Raw genomic sequence first — 22,379 nt, 5'->3', positions numbered from 1 at the left:
AGTAAGATGTACAGTTGGATCACGGATGTAGAGAAGATTACATGCAGGACACATCACATTTTTCTTTATTTCTCCTCTTTACTTACAGACCATTGATTAGACCGTAAAGGTTGGACTAAAGTTAAAATTTAATTGGGAGATTAACAAAAGAAATTAACAAAAGATTGTTACCCAAATTATTAATGACCTACAATGGGACCGGTAAATGGCACTAAAAACCAACAAAAAATGTTTTCATGTAAATAAAACCTCCTAATGAGTAACAATGCTTTTTGTAGTCTGGATACATCCATTCTCTGCTCCTGCATGCACTATATGTGTTTACATATAAAAAGACAAAAAAAAAAAAAAATATATGAGTAATCCTTAGATTAGCATTTAGGAAGAATCTTTCATCAGATAATAATTCTAAAAAAAGGTATTCTAAAACGGAAAAGGTTACTTTTACAGGAATGTTGCTGTATTTACATCTGCCGAGAGCCCACTAGAGCCTCCTCTGACGCACTAAAGACATTCTTTACATTAGAGAACAATGTGAGTCAGTGAAGAGTTTTGTGATGTATCCAGACAGAACCAGACCTCTTTAGTTTGACATATTAGTGTAACCATGTGAAAGCGGTGTGAATATTCCACTGTGTATATTTTTATACAGAATAAAACAAACACACACATTAAAACGCCCCTACAAAACAAACCTGAAGCTTTTCAATGTAATACATCAAAGAAACAAAAAACAAATACACCATAAAGTTGTTATAGATTTTACTGGGTCACATCTAAACCAATGCAATTCTTTATAATATATGAATTAACTTTATACAATCCCGGACAGCCACAACAATTATGACACTAAATAAGGCCTTTATAAGTATCCACAGTGTTATCCATTCACAATTTGTACTACACATCATCATTAAACTGCAGTTGCATTCTTTATTGAAACTCAAAGCCCACCTAAACTGAAGGACAGGCAACTTAAAAAAAAAAAAAAAAAAAAAACACAATTGCATACAAAAAAAAAAATTATAAAGTATCTTGTAAACTAAATGTCTTCCATAATTTTTAGAATCATGCAGTTTGTCTGCAAGAAAGAAAATAGTCTTGTTAGGGTCACAATAGTATGTTAAGTCATCAAGGTCAGAAGAAGACTTTCTTGTATTCTAACAGAATAAACTAATATTTCAAAGGTAACTGAGCTGACTGGCCAGTTAGTGGTATTCAGTGGTATTAGAACTTAAACAATATTACACAACCTAACTCGCACTAAAGCAGTAGCCTGTGTTGAGTAGGTATTCAGTGAAAGATTGATTTAGTAAAATAGGAAATACCGAGCTTTGGAGGAAAAAAAGAATAAAAAAAAAAAAAAAAAAAAAACACACCAAGACCAAGGGGCCCACTTTGGAATATGTGGAATCCAGCCCAGTGTGTCCAAAGGGGCTGCCTGTAACCCCCACTGAAGCTTGTTCTGTCAGTTTAGAGTCCAGCATGCTGTTGCTCCGCAACAGAAAACAAAAGATTTAATATTCCCTTTTTATCACATGTACAAAGAAGTATAGAATAGCAGCAGCTACAGACATGATGGTGTTCAGCTGCACCTTTTGCAAAAACTGTCAATACCTTTTAAGAAAATATTGTTTGTATGACATTGCAAATATGTACACCAGTAAAAAGTGCAATCATATTACTGTACATGGATACTCCCCATAAGAAAAAAAGAATCTGGTTGGATTCATTAATTTATGTGCATAATGTGTATATAGTGGTTTATGGTTCAGTGTATGAAATTACAGCTTCTAGATCAGAATCCCAAACATTTCATTGTTTTGTTGCAATTTTTGCAGGGCTTCCTAGGCTTAATCTCAGAGAAGCTGAAAAGGAAATAGTTAAATGTGTTTGGCAACAATATTCTGCTCACTTGATATGCTTCATATTCCACAAGATCATGAAATGCCTGATCGGACATTTCAAAAAGCCAACATGCATCAGAAACGGATATACTGCGAGTGTTTGCATCTCTGGGCAGCTGATAACCAAAACTATCCTTTTAAACAATAGTGGGGACTTGCACAATCATTTCTTGCCATGTAATCACATTGCTCATTTTAGATACAGTACTTATGGATGTGTCATGCTGATATGACGAGCTGATTCGTTCAAGAGCTCTTTTATAAAAGAAAAAACACAAATAAGGAAATTTACACAGAAGTATAGAACAAAAGCCTGACAGCATATTAGTGTACTTCCATCTTCTAATACTGGTATAAAAACCTTCATTACTGATGTTAAAGGGGCAGTAAATTCAGCGACATATTCCTGTTATGCTCCATTATGACCACCAGTACATCATTATTTTGGGGGGAGGGATTTGGTCAGCAACTGATTTGGTTGTATTCCATATGACTATCAGTATACATAGCGTAACTGCATTATGAGCTGAAAATGGGTGAAAGTGTCTGTAGCGTGTAGAGCACTTGCCAATGTAAACCCATTTTGCTAGTTTAATGTACTATGTTGTGCATTTCCATCATTTATGACACATAGTGGAGGTTATGAACCAGCAGATAGGAGAACCTGAGGTTATCTGAAGGTTAGTATTTAGTGGAGCTTACCTATAAACAGCCTTCTAACCTTCTACTGTTATTTAGTATTCTCAGATTCTGTGTACCGAATACCTGCATACACCTTGGCTTGACAAGTGGCAGAACAGAAGAAATCTTAACTGTAATACTGTACAGAAGATTGAAAAAAAAAATAGATGGGAAATTGTTCTAGACATGCTATCCCCTTAACAAATCATTACCTGTACATCTGTTAAGGCAACCAATATATTTTGCAAAACAGACCTTCAGGTTTTAAATAGGACCTTATTATGGCTCACAGTCCAGTAAAATAAAAGAACATGGTCAGTTAAACTTTCTGATGGCCAGCGAGAGCTGCAATGGACTGCTGTGAAAGTCGGCGCAAACCTTCCTTGCCGCAGGGAGATTGTTTTTACAGAGTAGAACTTTACAAATTTACAAGCTCTTGTGTGACAAACTGTTTTAACCGTTCAAGGTATTGTCCGTACAGTTCCACGTCATTATGTCCAGCTCCTTCCACCCAAAGGGGTTCCACTGGTCTTTGACAACGCTCAAACAGTGCCAGCCCATGGGAAAAGTCAATAACTTCATCTTCTGTGCCATGAATGATCAGCACTGGAGAGGTTATCTTGGAGATTTTATCAATGCTGGAAGGAAACAAAAGTATGTTAAACAAGCTGCTGTAAAAAAAATAATTCATTACTTCAGGGAATAATTACAAAAGCAGAGTACATGCTGTAGCTTTTGGCAATTAATAAGTCCTTTTTTCGTTTCCTCCCCCACTGTACACATAATTCTAAAATGGTGTGTACAAGCTGCCAATATGTGAGCCAAGCACCAAGACAAATAAACGCTAAGCATACCATTAGTCCCAAAGGAGGACATACAATGTGCTTGCACACCACTGCACCATGCAGCTCACATATGCGCTCGGGGCTATTGCGCAATAAAAAAACATTGCTTTTAAACTGAAAAGTTATTGTACACTAAGGTTATTGTTCATAATTGTTTAGAGAAGGGGTTCTGTGTAACCCTAAGAATTCCTTAAGCAATGATCAATTTTTGTCTCTCAGGGACAGTTACCACTGACACCAATGATCTTTGATCTTATCTGTAAGGGGTACATTCTTGCCTCTGGCCAGCAATATAGGAGGAATTTTTCTGACCACCAAGCCAATGTACTGCGAGCTGTGGATATAATATTTATAGCAGAGTACCCTAAGGCTATATACACGCGTCAGATGATTTTCGCCCTATAGTTGTCAGGCTTGTCTCGGGTGAGAATCTGACACATGTACAGTGGTCGTCCAACGACATTCATGGATCTGTCCTGAGAATTGGCGATGAACGACCACTCTTGCTTGCTCTTTCCCCTACCTCCCTTCTACATAGACCAGAACAGTGCTTAACGTACAGCAAGCATTCCTTTCATCTTTCAGTTTGTCGTGAAATCGATCATGAACGATCCTTTCCAAAGGCACTAATTGAGCATGTGTACGCAGCCTAAGACCTCTAGGTTATTTCAAGGGTTCCTCCATGTTAAAAAGGTCAAGAATGGCTGGTTTAGAGCAGCAGTCACCAACTGGTGGTCCACAAATAGATTTTGGTGGCCCACGGCTCTGGCCGATGCACCCCCGAGCGGGAGATGGACCCCGCTCTGAGGGGGACGCGCAGGCTAGAGCCGCGGACCACGTCCCCGGTACAGTTCCTAGGCTCGGGGAAGTGGGCAGGCTGTATCCCAGGACACAACCCACCCACTCTCCCATTGCAGGCTCATATCTGCGATGGGAGAGTGGGCCGGGGTCGGTCATATTGACGTCACTCTGGGGGAGGTTTCTCCCCCTTTAAGTGACACACAGCTCCCTGCGCATGAGCATTTGGGAGCCGGTGATTTTAGTGGTCCATCGGAGCGAAAAAATTGGCGACCACTAGTTTAGAGGACAGCTGTCCTTTAAAGGAGGAGTGCACATTTACACCACCACAATATGGAAAATCCAAAGCTGTACCAGCTGAAAAGGAGAGAAGGATGTAGCTTGGGGTTCTGGCTATACTACTCAAGTACAGATACAGTCAAGGCTGAAGTCCAGTCTTTTGCCCTGTGAAAACATAGGACTTATAAAAGACTATTTTTACTGCATCATGTTATCACAATTTATTACAAGTCACTCTGTTTATGTAATAGAATTGTTCCTAGGTGAATGCTGTAAATTTCATAACTTTCCCCCCAGAAAAAAACAAGTATTTACAATTGGATAAAAGCAACCAAGTGTTGAAATTTTGTTGTTACCAGGATAGGGCAAGCATCAGAAGCGGCCCCTGTGGTCCATTAATAAATCATAAAATAAATACTTACTTTGGGAATGCATCAAAACAGTAAGTCTTCTTGGTATCAGGAAAAGCTACCCTCATCCCAGAGGTAAGAGGAGAATGAAGAATCACAGCAGCACTTTCATATCGAGCAGCCAGATCCACAGATGGGACAGTTCCTATACTCTGGCCATAGATGATCACATGCTCTGGGCGTATGCCATACCTAAAATAAACAGACAAAAATGTATTTTAATCTGCTAGCAGTTTAAAATTATTGTTGCAAATAGCACAATGGGAAGGGGACTACAGGTAAAGCATGGATACAAGAATAAAAATTGTCTCCCTATTCAGGGCTTTATGTTTTATATACCATTGTATTTTCTTTTGGTTCCCTATCATCATTATAAAAAGCCTGGCAATTACACAGCTTAATAGCTCAGGGTGCAAGTTACACACACCAATACATGAGTCCAAATGAGTAAACCTTTTTAGAGTGCCTCAGACCAAGGTCTCTATTGCACAAAGCATCCTTTAAAGAAGGTACATTTTGCTGTGATGTCTGTGTTGCTAACCCTGATTATTAAAGGGTGGACAGGTAATAAATGTTGATTTTTGTAAAACAAAAACTGAAAAGATACAGGGGAAAAAAAACTTTAAAACATCAGTTTAGAAACCATTGAAAATAAAAATGACCCAAAGCATAAAAAGAGTCAAGGGGGTAAATTAATTTCTGCACAGTTGCAAGGTTTCCTTGAAAGCTTTAATATCATAGTTGGATTTTACTAATTGATTCATTTGCAAGCGGTACAAATACCTTTTCAAACAGAGCAGCTCAAAAATTCTTTACTTTTATCTCTATCCAGAGAAGAATAGTAAGGGAAATGTGTGTATCAAATAACAGCAGCTATGCATGTACTTTGCATTACCAACAGAAAATGCTAATGGCTTAATTAGTGAAACAATAGGTATTTAGGAAGCTGGGAGAACAGCTTCATGCTTTAGGAGCCTTTAAGGAAAAAAAAATCAGCTTTTTGTTTCCAAAGCCAAAATGCCCCCTATTGTAGATTTAGAATGTTTAATTTCTATCATGCGTTTCCCATGAGCTGTAATTGAATTTTAATAAAGTTTACAGCAATATGAAAATCATTAGGAAAAAAATCTTTTTTTCTTGTACCCAGAGCTGGTTTTGCTATGCTCATGTACCAAATCAAAGTAGAGACAGTATATTAAAATTATTCTAATGACCAACAGACTAAATGTCTGTACAGTTACTGCATGTTTTTTTCATCAATGTTTCTCCAGCAGGGTTCTTCCAGAGGTTGCTAGAGATGACCTGAACAATGAGAAATGGGTACCTCTCTGATCAGTATAACTGACACTAGGGATATTTTTAATTTGGGCGACAGCCTTCCCTTTGGCCAATATAAAATCCACTCATCCCACATTAATAAACTGTGGATACATCAACCATAGCAGGGGTTCCCCAAGATCTAAAAAGTATTTTAAGGGTTCCCCATGTTAAGGTTTGGAAAATATACAGCAGATAATTCTTATAACAATCTAAATTGTAGCTACTTTGTAAAGACAAATAAACATGTATAACATGCTCCTGCGTATGTTGGCACACAATTCAACTAAACTATACTTGGGCCACGTACTACTAAATGAATGAATACAAAATAATGACAAACCAAGGTAATCAGTTTATCATATACATGGCTAAATCAGAATGCGTGCTGTATCTTCAAACTGCATGCAACACTTGGAAAAGTTTCTGAAGATCCAGCTTCAAAGTTGTATGAACTTTCAGGTTAATTATTATTTATCTTGGGGAGCGTGGCAATAACATCTCAGTAGGCTGACCACTCTGACTCTGTATTCAAGTTACCAGAGGTCTAAACAAGGAACCTTTGTACTGTGATAGCTTTGCTACCCTGTAAAAAAGTTAAATGCAAACTCTTCGGCCATTTTGGATACTTTTTTTTTTTAAATAGGATTTTGTTCCTAGAAGCAATAATGGTGTGGCAAATATATAGGAGGAAAGGAGAAACTTTGATAAAGCGATCAATGAATAAACAAAGCACAATATGGAAAAGTGGACAAAAAAAATGATTTAGTCTAAGTTGCTTCAAGTGCCAACCAACCCTGTCATTACCAAAGTGCCGCACATAAATCTGTTATACGGAACTAAACCGTAAAAAAACAAAAAAAACAAAAAAACAAAAAAAAAATTACATTTACCTTTACATTTACCGCATGTCAGAGATCTCAGGCATGGGCTGATGGAGCACCCAGAGCCTTCTGGGATGCGAGATGTAGGTATCCTGGGAGGCTCTGTGCTCCCATTAAGTCTTGATTGCCTCTGCGATCAAGATTGAAAGGGGGGGTAATGCACCATATATATATATATATATATATATATATATATAATATATATATATTTTTTTTTTTTTAAAGGGTGTGGCACTTTAAAAAAATAAATAACATTTTCCCTTTACACATAAGGGGTGTTAAAGTGAAAATGTTGAGATTATGTACGCTTTAAATTGCTGTAGTAGGCCATCAGGCTCCTTACATGTGGCAGGAGCTGATCAGGGACTAAGAACAGGTCTGTAGGAGTTGATGGGAATTGGGGCCATGCTTTAGGAAGTGGACATGGACTGGAGAAATGTTATACAACACTGCTGCACAAGTAGTTTAGTGTAAAGGACCAAACCAAAAAATATACTACTAGAGGTCATAAATACAGTCTATACAAAATACGGTCTAAATACATTTCCTTCACTGGCCCAGGAAAGCACCAAAACTTACCACTATTAACCCAGTAGTGCCAATGGGCTGAAGTTGCATAAACTGATGTGATGATTACTACAGATCAGTTACTTCAAGTCTATGCATCGTGCCAACCCTGTGATGTGCACCGCAGATCTTTCCCAACCTTCCACATGTATGATGAGTCAGCATTTAATACTTCCTATACTCTGAGTCACTTCTCTATGAGCACACAGACGAATAGAAAGAGGAGGAACAATGGAATGACACCACCATGAAGGTACCTGGTATGTGTAGACTTCCTGTCCTACAAGCCATTTATACATGCCATTACTCTGGAATTTCTTTTTCTTTGACCTAGTTACTTTTATGTACCAAACAAACACTATGGCAGTACTGTGAAATTACCTTAAGGACCAATTCACAGCATACCATTTAGGTGTTTTTTGTTCGTTGGTGCAAATTGTGTTATAGCAACCAAATTATTTTAAACAGGATCTGGACATGCTTAACACATGGAAAGGCACCCCAGCACAATCAGCAGCAATGTATGTGCATAACAGTAGCTCAAGTTGTTGTAATATACACTAAAGCTTGGCTGTTAAAACATATTGAATTGCATAGGCTATGGTGTACAGGACCCCTTTTAAATGTTGTATTACATAAATAAAATAAATCAGTTTTAATAGTAAATCCTCCTCTGGGTTTTTTTTAAAGAGGTGCCAATGTTATGTGTGAGTTCATTACACATCCCAGATGCATGATTCATGAATGTGAATTGTCTTTCAGAATGGAGACACAAAGCCAACCCATTATTACATGAACCTGAACCTACCGTGTAAGGACTTGCACTACCTGACACATTCAGCATTCTCAGGAAGTGGATACTACCTTGAATCATACAGGAAATAAAAACTTTAGTCTATGATTACCTGGCAGAGGTCCCAAGTCAGGAATGAACAATTTAAATCCTAATTCTAGCTTCAGCTCTGCATTAACCTTTGATTCAGTCTGACCTGCTTGTACCATATCAACAATAAAGCAATAAAAAAACCTTTCTACGACTGACTAGCACATCTGTGCTAGTCTATAGGTGCTATCTTATTTCTAAGCTGAATGCTTTTCAACTGCTCCAAGCAGTCATATCTACATCACCCCTATTCTTCTGGATTGGAAGTTTGTCATCACACCGCATCCACCTAGCGCAGGAGTTTCTGGTAATTGTGAGCAAGTCTATCTAACCTGCCTAGTATTGCTCACCACAAATTAACACTCTCCTTCTTCCATAGCAGAAAGAATTCCAAGAGTTTCAGAAAGAATTCCAAGAGTTTCTGTAAGATCATATCTAAAAGATATATGCCATTACACAATGGTCAAGCACTGAACCTGAAGGTGAATATCTTCCTATAGGAACAAGACAAGGTTTCCAACCCTTCATAGTCCAAAACTAATAAAAACATTACAGATATAAACACACTTTCTGTTATAGGCTAGCAGATCTGAAAAATCACAGTAAGAAGGTTGTTTCTCCTAAAGTATTATTCTCCAAAAGTCTATGTAAAGTTTTTTGATATTGAAGGAAAGGATTAGAACTTCCACCAAGTTTTATTTCTGTCCAAGTCACTAATAGGAAAATTCATTAAGGAGTGGAGAGCTTGAATGGTGAAATCTATTCCGAGTTTCCCCTTGCTTTGGAAAAATGTCCTTTTTATCTCCATTTTGTGTTTCTGACACAAGTAAAGATAAAGCTCCCAGATAGGACATTTTTACACTCCCTTCCCTGACAGACTCTGAACATACATTGAAACCTAGAGGTTTTCAAACCGAACGGTTCAACCAAGACTGGCTGTACATGTATATCCAAAATACCTAAATTATTATTTTATCACAAAATTTTTTATAGCGCCAGCATATTACACAGCGCTGTACAAAGACCATAGTCATGACACTAACTGTCCCTCAAAGGGGCTCACAATCTAATGTCCCTATCTCAGTTATATGTCAATAATGTAGACTACGGTCAATTTTTTTTTTTCTGGGGGGGGGGGGGGGGGCAATTAACCTCCGGAGTACCCGGAAGAAACACACAGACACCGGGAGAACCTGCAAACTCCATGTAGAAAGTGCCCTGGCTGGGATTTGAACCTTGGACTTAGTGTTGCAAACGCCAGAGTGCTAACCCCTGAGCCACCGTGCTGCCATTTTAAAATACCATACATACCAGGGTACATTCTAACTTGTATTTCAGAGCTACAAAAGAGAAACTAGTAGTACATGATGGGACTTGAAGTTGCTAATGTACAAACAAGAGAGAAGCACACTTTTATAGCCTGCTAGATGTGGATATATTTTATTAAGCAAAGCTGCACAAAATCCTTGCTACCTTTAGCTGCTGGACTGGTGCACTGCCGCAGACGGCAATTACAGGATCTGTTTTGGAAAACCTATCATGAACACTATATTGATCTCCCTCTAGAAAAGCAAATGCTGACCTTGCTTTTTCACTGGAATAAACTTGTAATTTTGTAAGTTCCGCATTGGAACCGAGAGGTCACATATGGACTGCTGTATTCAGAGAAATCCCTAGAGAAGTAAGCCATTTCCTCCATGTAGTTAGTGTCTTTTTTTATTCATCCCATAAACACATCTCTCTCTTTCTTTTTACCAAGTAGACATCAAGCAATTGCTGCAGCAATCACATATGGAATTTCACTTTACCCATTAGATCTGTAATTTAATTTATATGAGAGAGAATTCAAAAAGAGAATAATGGGAACACCCAACTAGTGGAACAACCATGATCCTAAGGCAGTCAGAAACAAAGTTGGAGACTGTGCTAAGGAGATGGCAAATCTGGAGTCTTCGAGAGAATAAACTATATGTTCAACTGGGGCATATTTAAAAATATCCCTTTAATTTGGCATTTATTTTTTAAGTTGAGCATCACAGAAATCAACAGTACATCCACAATATATATCACATTTCTTATAAACAGAATATGGACCTATGCTAATAAACTTTAATTAGCTGGTTTTGAATTCCCAAAGACTTGTAGGTGAATATAAAACCTGTCTGGATCAGGTCAAATGCACCAGTCAGTAAATCCAGAATATCAAAAGCATCTGAAATGGATGTCAAACTGATGTCATTAGCAAAACTCAAAACCCGTCTAAATTATTGTGAGCAATAGTTAGAGAAGAAGGAAGTAGAAGATGTTTTGTTTTATTTTTGGTGTTAAAAAAAAAAAAAAAAAAGGAGAGCAAACCTCTGAAAGGAATTTCTCTTAAGTTCTTGCTCCAGTGCCTATTATCTGCAAGTCAGTATGTATGTATAATTCTATGTAACAAGGAAGAAAAGAGAAAGATGTAGAGGTAGAAAGAGTTTTTCTTTGGCAGGTGTATTTATTTTTTGTCAAACGATCACAGAAGATTACAATGTGATAAACCCAATCGGCAAGTTGGTGAGTATTTGTACATAGATCACCCTATAGGCTTATTGAGGGGAAGAGAGCAATCAAGCAAGTAGGTAAGTAAAGTATGACTCTTTATGAAGGTAAATCTATTGATAAAGCGGAGGATAAGGTGGAGCCTACAACTAAATTATCTTATAATGTGGAAGTGAGGCACATTGTCTGTGCCAGAGTGGGGATTTGGCTGGGAGTAAAAGAGAAAGATGTGCGCCTGGTGGCAAAACTCATATGTAAGTAAATATTCAAAGGAACCACAAACCCTTACTACTTTTATCTTTCTATTGTATTTCTTGTCCACTCACAAAAAACGCTGTGTTACTGGAGAGATTGCTCTGTACTTCCAATCATGGTGATCTTTGGATATGGACGTAAAGAAAAAAAAAAGCCAGTGCAACAGGGATAAAGAAAGCAAAAAAAGTAAAAATGTTTATTCTGTAATTCTACCTAAAGGTACAGTCAAACATTTTTTTAAAGTTTTAAAAAGAGTAGGGAAAGGTTTTAAATCTTTAAATTTCTTCTTCCCACATACCATTAAAAAAATTTCCCTTTATTTCCTAACACAGAGATATACTAGAAAGTAAGTGGAACTCCCCTCTTAGACAGTTGTCCCCATTAAAGGATTAGCCCTTACCTCTTGTTCTGGGGACAACCTTAAAAGTAGCATTTCTTCTCGTGATCAACATTACAAATAAAGTTTTACAAACTGCTAAACACAAAAATCACTGACCTTGTTCTAAGAGCGATCCAAGCAGCATCAATATCAGCATATAAGTTTTTCTCCGATGGTTTTCCAGAGCTTGAGCCATACCCAGAATAATCGTAGGAGAATATATTACAATTAATCCGAGAGCCAAGTCCTATATAGAAACTGCTCATCTGCCCCAAATCTACAGCATTTCCATGAGAAAACAGCAGTGTGTACTTAGCATTGGGAGAGCAGCGTACAAACATGCAGGCAATGCGGTTTCCACGGCTGGTTCTAGTCATGAAACACTCTATAGCGTCTTTTTCACGGGTAGAATATTGCCAGTCCGCTCGTTCTGTCAAGTGAAGAGTCCAGCGGCTACCACTCTCGTCACACATAAGAGTGTAGGTGGGATCAGGAGGTAAGAAGGCAAGTTTAGAAGCAATTTTCCCTGGGCATGGCGGGCAGCAAAAGAGGCAGCACAACTCACTGAACGAAAGATTATTCATGTTGGTTCCTGGGAAGAGAAAACAGATTAATTAGTAATAGTATAAATACTTGTATTTTATTTTTCCTAACAGCAAAATTGTTTCTTAAATGACAAATACATTCCTAAAGAGAATGGATAGAAAACAAGCAGATGGTTTATTTCAAAGAAATTTACTAGTCTCCAATGGCCAGGAAAAACTTTGACCTTCTTTGTAATGGAAAAATAAAAACTTAATTCCTGCACAGAGCAACAGAAATGTTCTGATCTTTTCAGACTTGTATACTTTGTTAAATCCATAACCATTTCCTCTTTTTAATGAACAGAGCACCATAGTGCATGCAAACATAAAATGTTGGCTATTGTGTAGGAGCCAAATTCTCTTTACAGCAATCTGACAAGTGTCTGCCTTGTCTAGTGTGTTGCCAGATCACTGGAGAAAAACCAACTGTCTCAGAGTAGCAGTCTGTTTTGTCTTCTGCTAGCCATAGGACTGGTATGCTGTGGCAAAATAGGAGTAGAATTAGGAAGTTAAAACCACAATCAGTTTAATTTTGTTAATTAGTGTCCTGGCTGGGGACATGTCCCTTCAATGTCCGTCACAGGCATAAAGTAAAGTCTATACAAAGTGAACGAAAAATACCCTTCCTAAACAGTTGTCCACAAAACAAATATGGCAAGAGGACAGAAAGAGGGGGTGAAACTCCATAGGAGGGACACTGAGGTTTAACTCACTGCTTTACCCAAAACGTTTTGGCTATATACTTGGAAGACCCATCCCCCTTCAATACACCTGTACTAATTCTCCCGATTGCAAGGGTGGACCAGGATCTTCAATTTTAGTACAGAGGCCAAACCCACATCATGACCGCAACGGGGAGACTGGTTAGAAGTCCTGCCAAAAACTATAGTCCTTAGTGCCAGGAAAATCTAATCTAATCTAATCTAATTTTCTCTAAATTATTTAGATCCATTTTAATTCTAGGTTGCAAAACCTCAATTTATGGAAAAAGTCTAATAACATTGAATACTAAATCTAGCCCTGTTTTATTGTTACTTTTCTTGGGAACTCCCCCCTTTGGTATAAAACAAACTTAAAGCAAGATTCCCCATCGGGAATCAATTATTTTGTGGTTGGTCTCAGTATTCATACTATATAAAAATAGCAGCAGAATAGGGGTCCAATGCTTTGTAAAGATTTCATTGTACAAGAGATTCCTTTCATATTGCTAAATTAATCTGGCAAAGGATTTTTTTTTTTTTTTATAAACCCTTGCCATGGGCAAAAACAACTTTATATCGCCCCACCCTATATTCAAATAGGAGGAAATTATTATTTTACTGGATTGTTTTAAGAACCGATATTAGGTCAGCCACTTTACTGAACAACATAATGGTAAAACCCTTTGAAATAAGAAGGCGATTCAGGCGCCTAGTCTACCTAGACGTGACATGTATTTCTTTAACAAACTGTCTGATTCCAAACTGCTGAAACGTGCTGCAGCTCTGAATTTAACAAGGTGCAGATCTATGAAAACAGCTTTGTTCTGAGCCCCAGTTAATGTGTGGGGTTGGCCTGGCTCAGCAGAGGCCTGGTTACCATGGCCACTAAGGATTCTGCTTTTATTTATATTTTAAACATTGTGCAGACCAAATTCCACAGATTATGGAAATAAAAATAGAATATCAAACGCTTCTCTGTCATTTGGACCAAGGTAGCCTGGTTGCATAATAAAAAGGTCTTAATTGCCAAAATTCTTAAGCACACACTAGGGAAACCATGGTAATTTTTTGGGAAAACTAAGCAAGTCAGCTGCACCATATTGAAGGGAAAAATGCAAATCTCAGCTCTTGTGAATATATACAAGTCAGCCAAAATGCTAAACTGCTGAATAACACTCCAATACTGCGTAACAATGACACCTGTAATAAGTTGGGATGTAATAGGCAGCAGGTAGACAGTGAAGGACAATGGCTAAATTGTGATAGCTAGACAAAAGGGCGGAAAATCTAAACACACACACACACCTTATTGGCTACAACACTTTTTGCTCTTCATTCACAGCAAGTGTTTACCAGCTAATTATGCTTTTTTAGCATGTGATTTTTGTAGGTCCCTACACAGTTGTTCCTAGAAGTTAACACTTTGCAAAAACAATCCTATTGTTGACACATAAACTTGAAAGCCTCGTATACATATCATATATAACTAATCTGTACCTTTTTACCTTTTCCGAGATATTCCACATACAAAACTATTGTCCTAAATTACTAAATCTACTGGTTGTAGCTATAGATTACTTTTACTATAAACCAAAATGTTGTGTGGGTGGTATAAACCATTATTTCATTCACTGCACATCTGCTTGGAGCACACATCAAAAGCTGGAAAAAAAAATAATAAGGACAATGGAGCAAAACAAAAGACTCTTTTCAAAACCCATTGTGCTTCAAATGAACTAGGTACAACCTAGGGCCAGACATGCAGGGCTAGAGTTGCTTAGTAGAGAATTAGGAAGTATTTGGATCAATAAGTAAAAATTATTTATACAGCCAGGGGTTGGGCAGATCTACAAGTTATACTCCAATGTTTACTGTGTAGCAAACAAAATGTTTACTGGTTATACCAAAATACAAGCAGAAGTTCTATAATTACAGTTCAAGCCTAAAGCCACATTCGCTGCTAATCCGTTGCAGCGTGGATAACATGCATTATGCTCAAGGTAAAAGCTGCGTACACACCTGCAATTTTTCTCGTTGGAAAGGATCTTTCACGATCCTTTCCAACGAGAAAAGACTGCACGATGCATGAACGATGCTGTACATACAGCACCGTTCATGCTCTATGGAGAGGGGAGGGGGAGAGCGACGGAGCGGCACCCTGCTGCGCGCTCTCCCCTTCCCTTTCATTAGGATCGGTCGTCGTCCATCGTCCATGGATCCGCCAGGACGGTCGTCGGACGATGGACGACGACCGACTGTACACACGGCAGATTTTCGCCCGATACCGATTATCGGGTGAGAAAAATTTGCCGTGTGTACGCAGCTTAAGAAAGCCTATTTATTAGGATGGGTTGCCAATGCGTTTTGTAACAGTACCACAGCGCATGGTAGTGCATTGTAAAATGGCAACACAGGTTGGTCATTGAAAATACGTAACACTGAACGCCAAGGTTACGCTTTACAAGATCAATATTAAAGGAGGTATTGGTGAAGTACTGTAATAAAGGGCAACTCTAGCCAAAAACCTTTTGGACACAGACTAGGAGTATGTTGTACAAAACACCACACTTTGTGTATTAAAACTACAATACCTTACTATCAGTCCAACTATTTCCTGTAAGTAAACATGAAGATTGAACATATTTGGAATGAATTTTGAACAATGACCTTAGTTTGGCAAAAGGGGAGGTAGAACAGACTCAAAATAAAAGTTGCTTGCACCAGGAGTTCAGCTTTAAGTTTTAGCTTCAATTTAATGTGGACCTTGCAGCAATAAAACATTAGGGTCAAACGCTGCACCAAATCAGAAAAAATCCCACTAGTAAAATTGAATATAGTTACCTTGCTCTGCATCATCCAGGGGAGGATGATGTTGCCATTCTTTTGACAAAATCCCAGATCTTATGAGAAGATGATCCTCTAACTGATTAATGGGGTAGGAAATCATGATTTATATCTAACAAAAAATAATGTGTTGGAGTAGGGAGAAAAATAGCCACTAAAGCTTTTAACAGTGACATCATTCCAGGTAAAGTACAATACCCATTAATAATGCTGTTCCGGGCTTTGTCTCTTGCAAAGGGTCTGATCAATGAATGTAATGTGTAGCACGGACTCTGCAAATAATTGCCGCTTACAGAGGGAGCTCAGTTACAGCTCTGAGCTGCACAAACACAACTGTATTTTCTGCAGTAACTATATTTGGAAGATGATTTCATTGCTTGGGTGCGAAAAACAATGATTTCAAGACATTACAGGAAAAAAAATGAAATATCGTTGTATATAATGATCACACACCACAGCTTAGAATCAGATATCATTATGCTTTTTTTGCATCACATCTGTATACAGACGTATTTGCCTTGCATGCCCTTACAAATAATCTTTTGTAAAAGCAAGTGCAACACAAACCATTCAATGTAAGTATTAGCAAGTTAAGTACAAAATCTTTATTCCCCCACCATTGTAGGTGTTTATTCAGTATTTAATATGGAATGTCCTGAATACCAGAGGACACAGTTCTTGCACACATTCACCTTCATGTCCTCTAGTTGTATACAATACTTCCTTTCTTGCTCTACACTTCCGCATTCCTCTCTCCATTTTTGTGCTCACCTTTGAAATTCATTCTTAAGCGCCACATCTTCTCCGTTATCTTCCATACTACTGAACTTACTAGAACCTGGTGGTCTCCTCTACAACCCACCTCATGTTTAGTCTATATTTTCATTCGTTAGGTCCTCCGGCCATTTTCCTACTACTCTCACCTTTGTCTTTTTTTAACCTGATGTTTTCTCATGGGTTTGATTGTGACCTGTACAGTTGCCTAAAGACCTCAATGATCTCTCTCTAGGTAGCCATTCAAACCAAATATGATATAGAATGTGTTTTGTTGATGCATAAAAGGCCATTTTGCAGCATTGCACCACATTTTCACGCACTTGTCTTGTGGTTGGTTTCCCCTAAAGGACATGTCACTTTGCAGCACAGTTCCTGGCTGCGCGTCTGCTTTTCTCCGGTGGAGGAGGAGGAACGGCACTGCAAACGCAAAAGTAACGCATGCAAAATACATTGTGGTGCAGTTTACTGCTCCTGGGTGCATAGTATTATGCTAGGAATCCAGGAACAGCTTACTATGCTGTTTATTACCACAAGTGTGAAAAAGCCTAAAGAGTTTTTAAGGTTACATAGAAGTCCATCAAGTTCAACCACTGGGGAAATAGGTATATCCCAGATAAACAACCTTATGGACATAGTTGGTCCAGAGGAAGGCAAAAAATAACCCTGGTACAATTTGCTCCAGCAGGGAAAAAAAAATCCTTCCTGATTCACTGAGGCAATCGGATGTTCCTTAATATTATATTCTGTGCTTCTAGAAGAGGATCTAGCAGAACGTGGAGCATTCAATTTACTATTTTCCCTATGGTTTTGGGGTACTTAACCTCCACTGTCGCCGATTTTTTCATGTGCTGATAGGCTTTAAATTACATAGTGTACATAGTGGCTTTAAACCTTCTTACCTATGGGAGACCTTTAGCATGTGCTAAATAAAACAAAGATGCATGCATTATCAAAAAACTATCATAAATCACAAAATCTAAAACATAGTACTCAAAATTAAACAATTATAGTAAATATGTAGAGGTTCCACTGACACAGATTACCGATGCAGAGACCTCATTTGTGAGAGCACCATTTAGCTGCAAGCGACATATCACCTGACATTTCATTAATATTCCCAATCCCATTACCGCTACACTTTGCCCACTTTCTCATTAAGCCTTTTGCAGTGTACTTCACTTGTGTAAAGTAAATTACAGCTTTCTCAACCAGAATAAAAGGGGGCATTCCTGCTGATAAAGGGAGGTACAGCAGTGCTTATGGGACTTTCAGTCCACTTTCTCATATCAGACTCCTGCACACCTTTAAATAAAACTTATTATTTTCCAAAAAACACAATACAAGTCTTAAGGTGATTGCGAAGAGTAGAAAAAAAACAAAACAAAACACAGAGCGAATTACACTTCAGCTGTGCTTCAGGACACTTCACAAGGTGATAATCCAAACTGTAAATTAATCCCCTCATAGAACATAAGCTTTAGGATATCAGGGTCAAGGGTTTAATCACTGGTCAAGTTCTTAAGTAAAACCATCCTAATTTACATTGCTAAAACATTTTTTTTAAACTAATGAAAAGATAATCGGGGAGAAGGAAAAAAAATCCAACTAGAAGTTCATTTGACTTTTCAGGCATAAACTGAACAAAGACCTTCTACTGTAACTTTATAAAATGAACTTGTCACCATTAGACTCAATCCATAGAGACCATTTCTCAGGACAGTTGTGGCTCAGGTAGGCAAGCAGATACATAGGTAGAGCAGAGTTATTAATTCACTCTCTACTTTTCTTGGGAGGTGTAGGCTGCTTCCATATCAAAAGAATAGATTTGATAGAGTCATCATTGCAATGTTTGCTTTAAACTAAATGTATAAATTAGATATCTCTCATATATATATTTTAATTGTTCTCTTAATGTTGTGTCCATTATAAAATAGGCAAGATTGATGACATTTTTGTAATAAAACATAACGTATATTTTGCAGTGGAGATGGAATGGAGGTGTACAATAGACAGGAGTCTGGAGCATAGAACGCAACGTGTGTTGTGCCAGCAGTGGCCAAAGTATTGGTACAACAGACATTTCTGGAACAGAATGATCATATTAGGAAACAACACAACCCCTAAAGGGGAAGCTAGTAAAATATGGGCTCTGAACAATGCATTGAGAAGTCACTAAAAACATTGTCTGAAGGTCAGCCTTCTATATGTATAAGAGGGTATAGGAAAGAAAGTACAAGGTAGGTAGGATGAACTAAATGCAGAGATCTGTTGAAGTCTCTTTCTAACAAGTGTTGGGATGGGAAAATGACCCACCTTCCCTATAAGGAGGAACAGAAAATCACTGCTAGCTCTTCCGCATCCTATAAGAACCCCACCACTGAAAGGAGGGAAATGTTCACATGAATGCCATGATATGAGCACCAGACGGAACATTACTCCTGTAAACAGAAGACCATGGATTTAAAAGTGAAGGTAAAAAGGGCATTTTGTGTGCTTGCTCTCCTTTACATCCCCATATTTCAGCGATTAGGCAAGGGAGCTGAAGGAATAATATTTTTTCCATGAACGATCTGGTTTAAAATATGAACTACAATTGCATTCATTTAAAAAGGGGCACGAGGGAAAAAAAGGCCCTTCAAATGAAATTATCTTTTATGTAGTGTGAATAAAAATGAAACCGCCAAATAAAAAGGTCATCTAATGTGCACAGAATGTTTATACATACTGCTTTGTTCTGTAAGTCTGTATGACTAGTACAGGACTCGGGGTAAAGGAAACCCTGTCTCCGATACTATTAGAAAGGCTGCACCTGTTATCCTGAGGGAAGATTCCATCAAGTAAAATTGCTTCTGATAATGCACGTCAGTAATCTACGTCTAAGAAATGACACATACTTTACTTCATATGTTAAAAAATTCAGCTAGGCTTAGACACAAACAAAATGTGTTTAGTTATAAAAATGTTACTTATATAGAAAAAAGACAGCATAACAGTGGAGTTTTGAGACCATCTCTGTCTGATTGAGATCTTAGAAACATGAAAGTAACTTTATTAGGGATGACCACAATTTTTTTAATGGTAGCTGCAATGGAAATGTGTAAAACATTTTTTGCTTTTCCCTTATTTAGAAAGCTAAAAGTAGATTTTTACACAAATAAACGCAAAATATCACAATAGGCCAGTTTGGCTTTTAAAACAAGCTTCTTCCTTTGTAAGCGGTTGACGGTTTGTTTTGTTCACAGATTTTGCAAAAGTCTGTTTGTTGCATTTACAACTTTCATAAGCCACTTCCTCACTTTTCTAGTTTGCATGTAAGAAACAGGTCACTAAATTGGTCAGTGAAACTTACAGAGCAAAGCTGCACACTTGAATCACCCTGCCTATTATACCAGATCAAGGATTGACAACTAAATTGGCAGAGTGGCATGAGTGTGTAAGGGCAAATTAGCCAAAAAGATCATTGGTGTTTTCCATCTGTAAGTGTAACATTCTTCCTACTGATCACCGCACTAATACTGTGAGCTGTGAATATAGTAATTATAGCAGGGGTTCCCTGAAAGTTATTTTAAGGGGTTCCCGCATGTTAAAAAGGTCAGGAAACACTGATCTAGAGTCTCATACAAGCTTTTCAGCTTCCCATACATAACTTTCCAGGACTGTATGAAGGACAGAACAGAGAATTAAAACACCCCTTGGCAGCTTATGTCACTAGTGCATTGGCTGGCGGCATTAGTTGCTCTCTCACTTGCAACTATCATTCTTCAACACTTTCGTCAGTGAAGGAGCGTCAGAAAAACATGTACAATTTAGGGTTTTCTCTGCATATTTTTTTAGCAAAACCTGTTATTAGCATTCTCCTTTCAGCAGATAGAATCAATGGTGTGACATCAGCTTTACCAAAATAATGTACAATAGTTTTGGGTAGATTGGACAAGTGTTTAAAACCGTCAAGTTTCTATTGCTTCAGTCTAGAAATACAGAACACAAATCTTACTGGCAGGGATGCCTGTAAAAAGAAAACCAGTCAGCATTGCTAGCTAGGTTCCACACTCCCAGTCTGAAGATGAAGCGTTTTATATGGTCCGGGTGCCTGAAACTTGCTGCACACATTGATTTTCAGACTAGTGATTAAGATCTTAACATTGAAAGATTGCTTCAACAATGTGACATAAAGGCTATGGACTCATCATGCAGTTAAACACTTACTACGGCCTTCAAGCAGGTGACATGATGTTCGCGTGTCTTAGGCTACATACACAGGTTAGATTATTCTCGTACGACAATCTCAGGGCTTATATCGGACGAGAATCTGGTGTGTGTACAGAGCTAGTTGTCCAGAGGACCGACCGGACATATTCACGAACGAGGAACAATCGCAATGAAAGTGAAGGAGAGAGAGCGCAGCGGGGTGCCACTCCGTCATTCTCCCCTCTCCATAGAGCAGAACGGCGATGTATGTACAGCACTCGTTCATGCATCGTGCAGTCATGAAAGATCCTTTCCAACTACAATTATTGCATGTGTGTACCCGGCCTTGGTCTCTGCTCCAGCCCTAGCAAGGCCGTCTGATAATGCAAAACAGACCTCACTTCTGCATACTTTCTACATAGGTATACACACTGGCTAAAAAGGCCGGGCCATTTGGTTTTACCTAAAAAAAAAAAAAAAAAAAAAAAAAAAAAAAAAAATCTATTTGTCTGGAATTTGTCTGGGAAGCAGAAGTAAACGGATTCAGATATTGGGGGACCCAGGTTTCTGCAGATCATGGCAGATTTACTGGTCATAAGGACCTCTCCAGCGCTGCAATCGTCCCTTCGTGTTCTACGTGGTCTGTAATGCTTCCATTATATTATCATCCAGCCATCTTTAATGGCGGTCTCTATATGACATAACTGTACAATAAGCGGTTCAAGCTGGGCCCAAAGCACCTTATCCCAGCAGAAAGCCGTCATGTGGGCACGAAGGTACCCAGGTCTTTTCCATATTAGAGAAGCCGTCCTATCCTGATTTCATTTTTACCTAAATATTACTTTCAGACAGAGTTGATGACGACAGACCTATAGCTTGCAGCTATACTGGACACCTGTACAGTGAAAAATACAAATAGAACAGGAGAATGCTAATAACAGCAAAAGTGGAGGAGCACAGAATCTCGAATGTGTGCAGCTTCTCTTTTTACTGTCTAGTCATAGGGCAGGGTTGAGGTGTGACCTGTAAGTAACCTGAAGCAGAGGGCAATACGTTAGCGTTAAAACCAAGAGTGTGCGGAGAAGAGCTGTTTAAAATGAAGGGAACTTTCCCTATTAGTGGTGTTAAGCTTCCATTATAACACAACATACAGAACGTTACCAACTCACTACAGCACAACACAGGGCCTTGCACTGCACATTGTACTTATATTTGTGATGCCATGCACATTATGCTAGGGCTGCCCAGTGCACCACAACAACCAAGGTTTGTCACAATGCAGCTCAAAGAGGGAAGGGGTCCGTAGGCTATGTACACAGGTGCAATGGTTCTCATCTGATAATCGGACGAGAATCTTGCTTGTGTGCAGGGCTCTTCGTCTATCATCAAAAGACCGTCCTAACGGACCCATGGATGATGAACATTCATAATGGAAGTAAAGGGGGAAAGAAAGCAGGTGGGTGCCCTGTCATTGTCCCCCTCCCCTCTACATAGAGCAGAGCGGTGCTATATGTACAACACTCATTCATGCATTGTGCAGTCGTT

General features: G+C 38.5%; 1 protein-coding gene across 1 annotated transcript in view; it reads right to left on the bottom strand.

Moving 5' to 3' along the window:
* Positions 1-745: 745 nt before the first annotated feature.
* ABHD17B (abhydrolase domain containing 17B, depalmitoylase) overlaps positions 746-22,379 on the bottom strand; it is a 25,147-nt gene continuing 3,513 nt past the window's right edge. The window contains exons 2-4 of the mRNA XM_072404158.1: positions 11,858-12,332; positions 4,933-5,112; positions 746-3,226 (exon numbers count right to left, since the gene is read on the bottom strand). Coding sequence (XP_072260259.1) covers positions 3,007-3,226; positions 4,933-5,112; positions 11,858-12,324 — 867 coding nt within the window. The 5' untranslated portion in view covers positions 12,325-12,332 and the 3' untranslated portion in view covers positions 746-3,006. The remainder of the gene's footprint in view (positions 3,227-4,932; positions 5,113-11,857; positions 12,333-22,379) is intronic.

This window comes from Pyxicephalus adspersus, chromosome 3, assembly GCF_032062135.1.
Source record: "Pyxicephalus adspersus chromosome 3, UCB_Pads_2.0, whole genome shotgun sequence".
In the NCBI taxonomy this organism is placed as follows: Eukaryota; Metazoa; Chordata; class Amphibia; order Anura; family Pyxicephalidae; genus Pyxicephalus; species Pyxicephalus adspersus.
The sequence above is the reverse complement of the archived record's forward strand: the minus strand, read 5'-3'. Positions and strand labels throughout refer to the sequence as shown.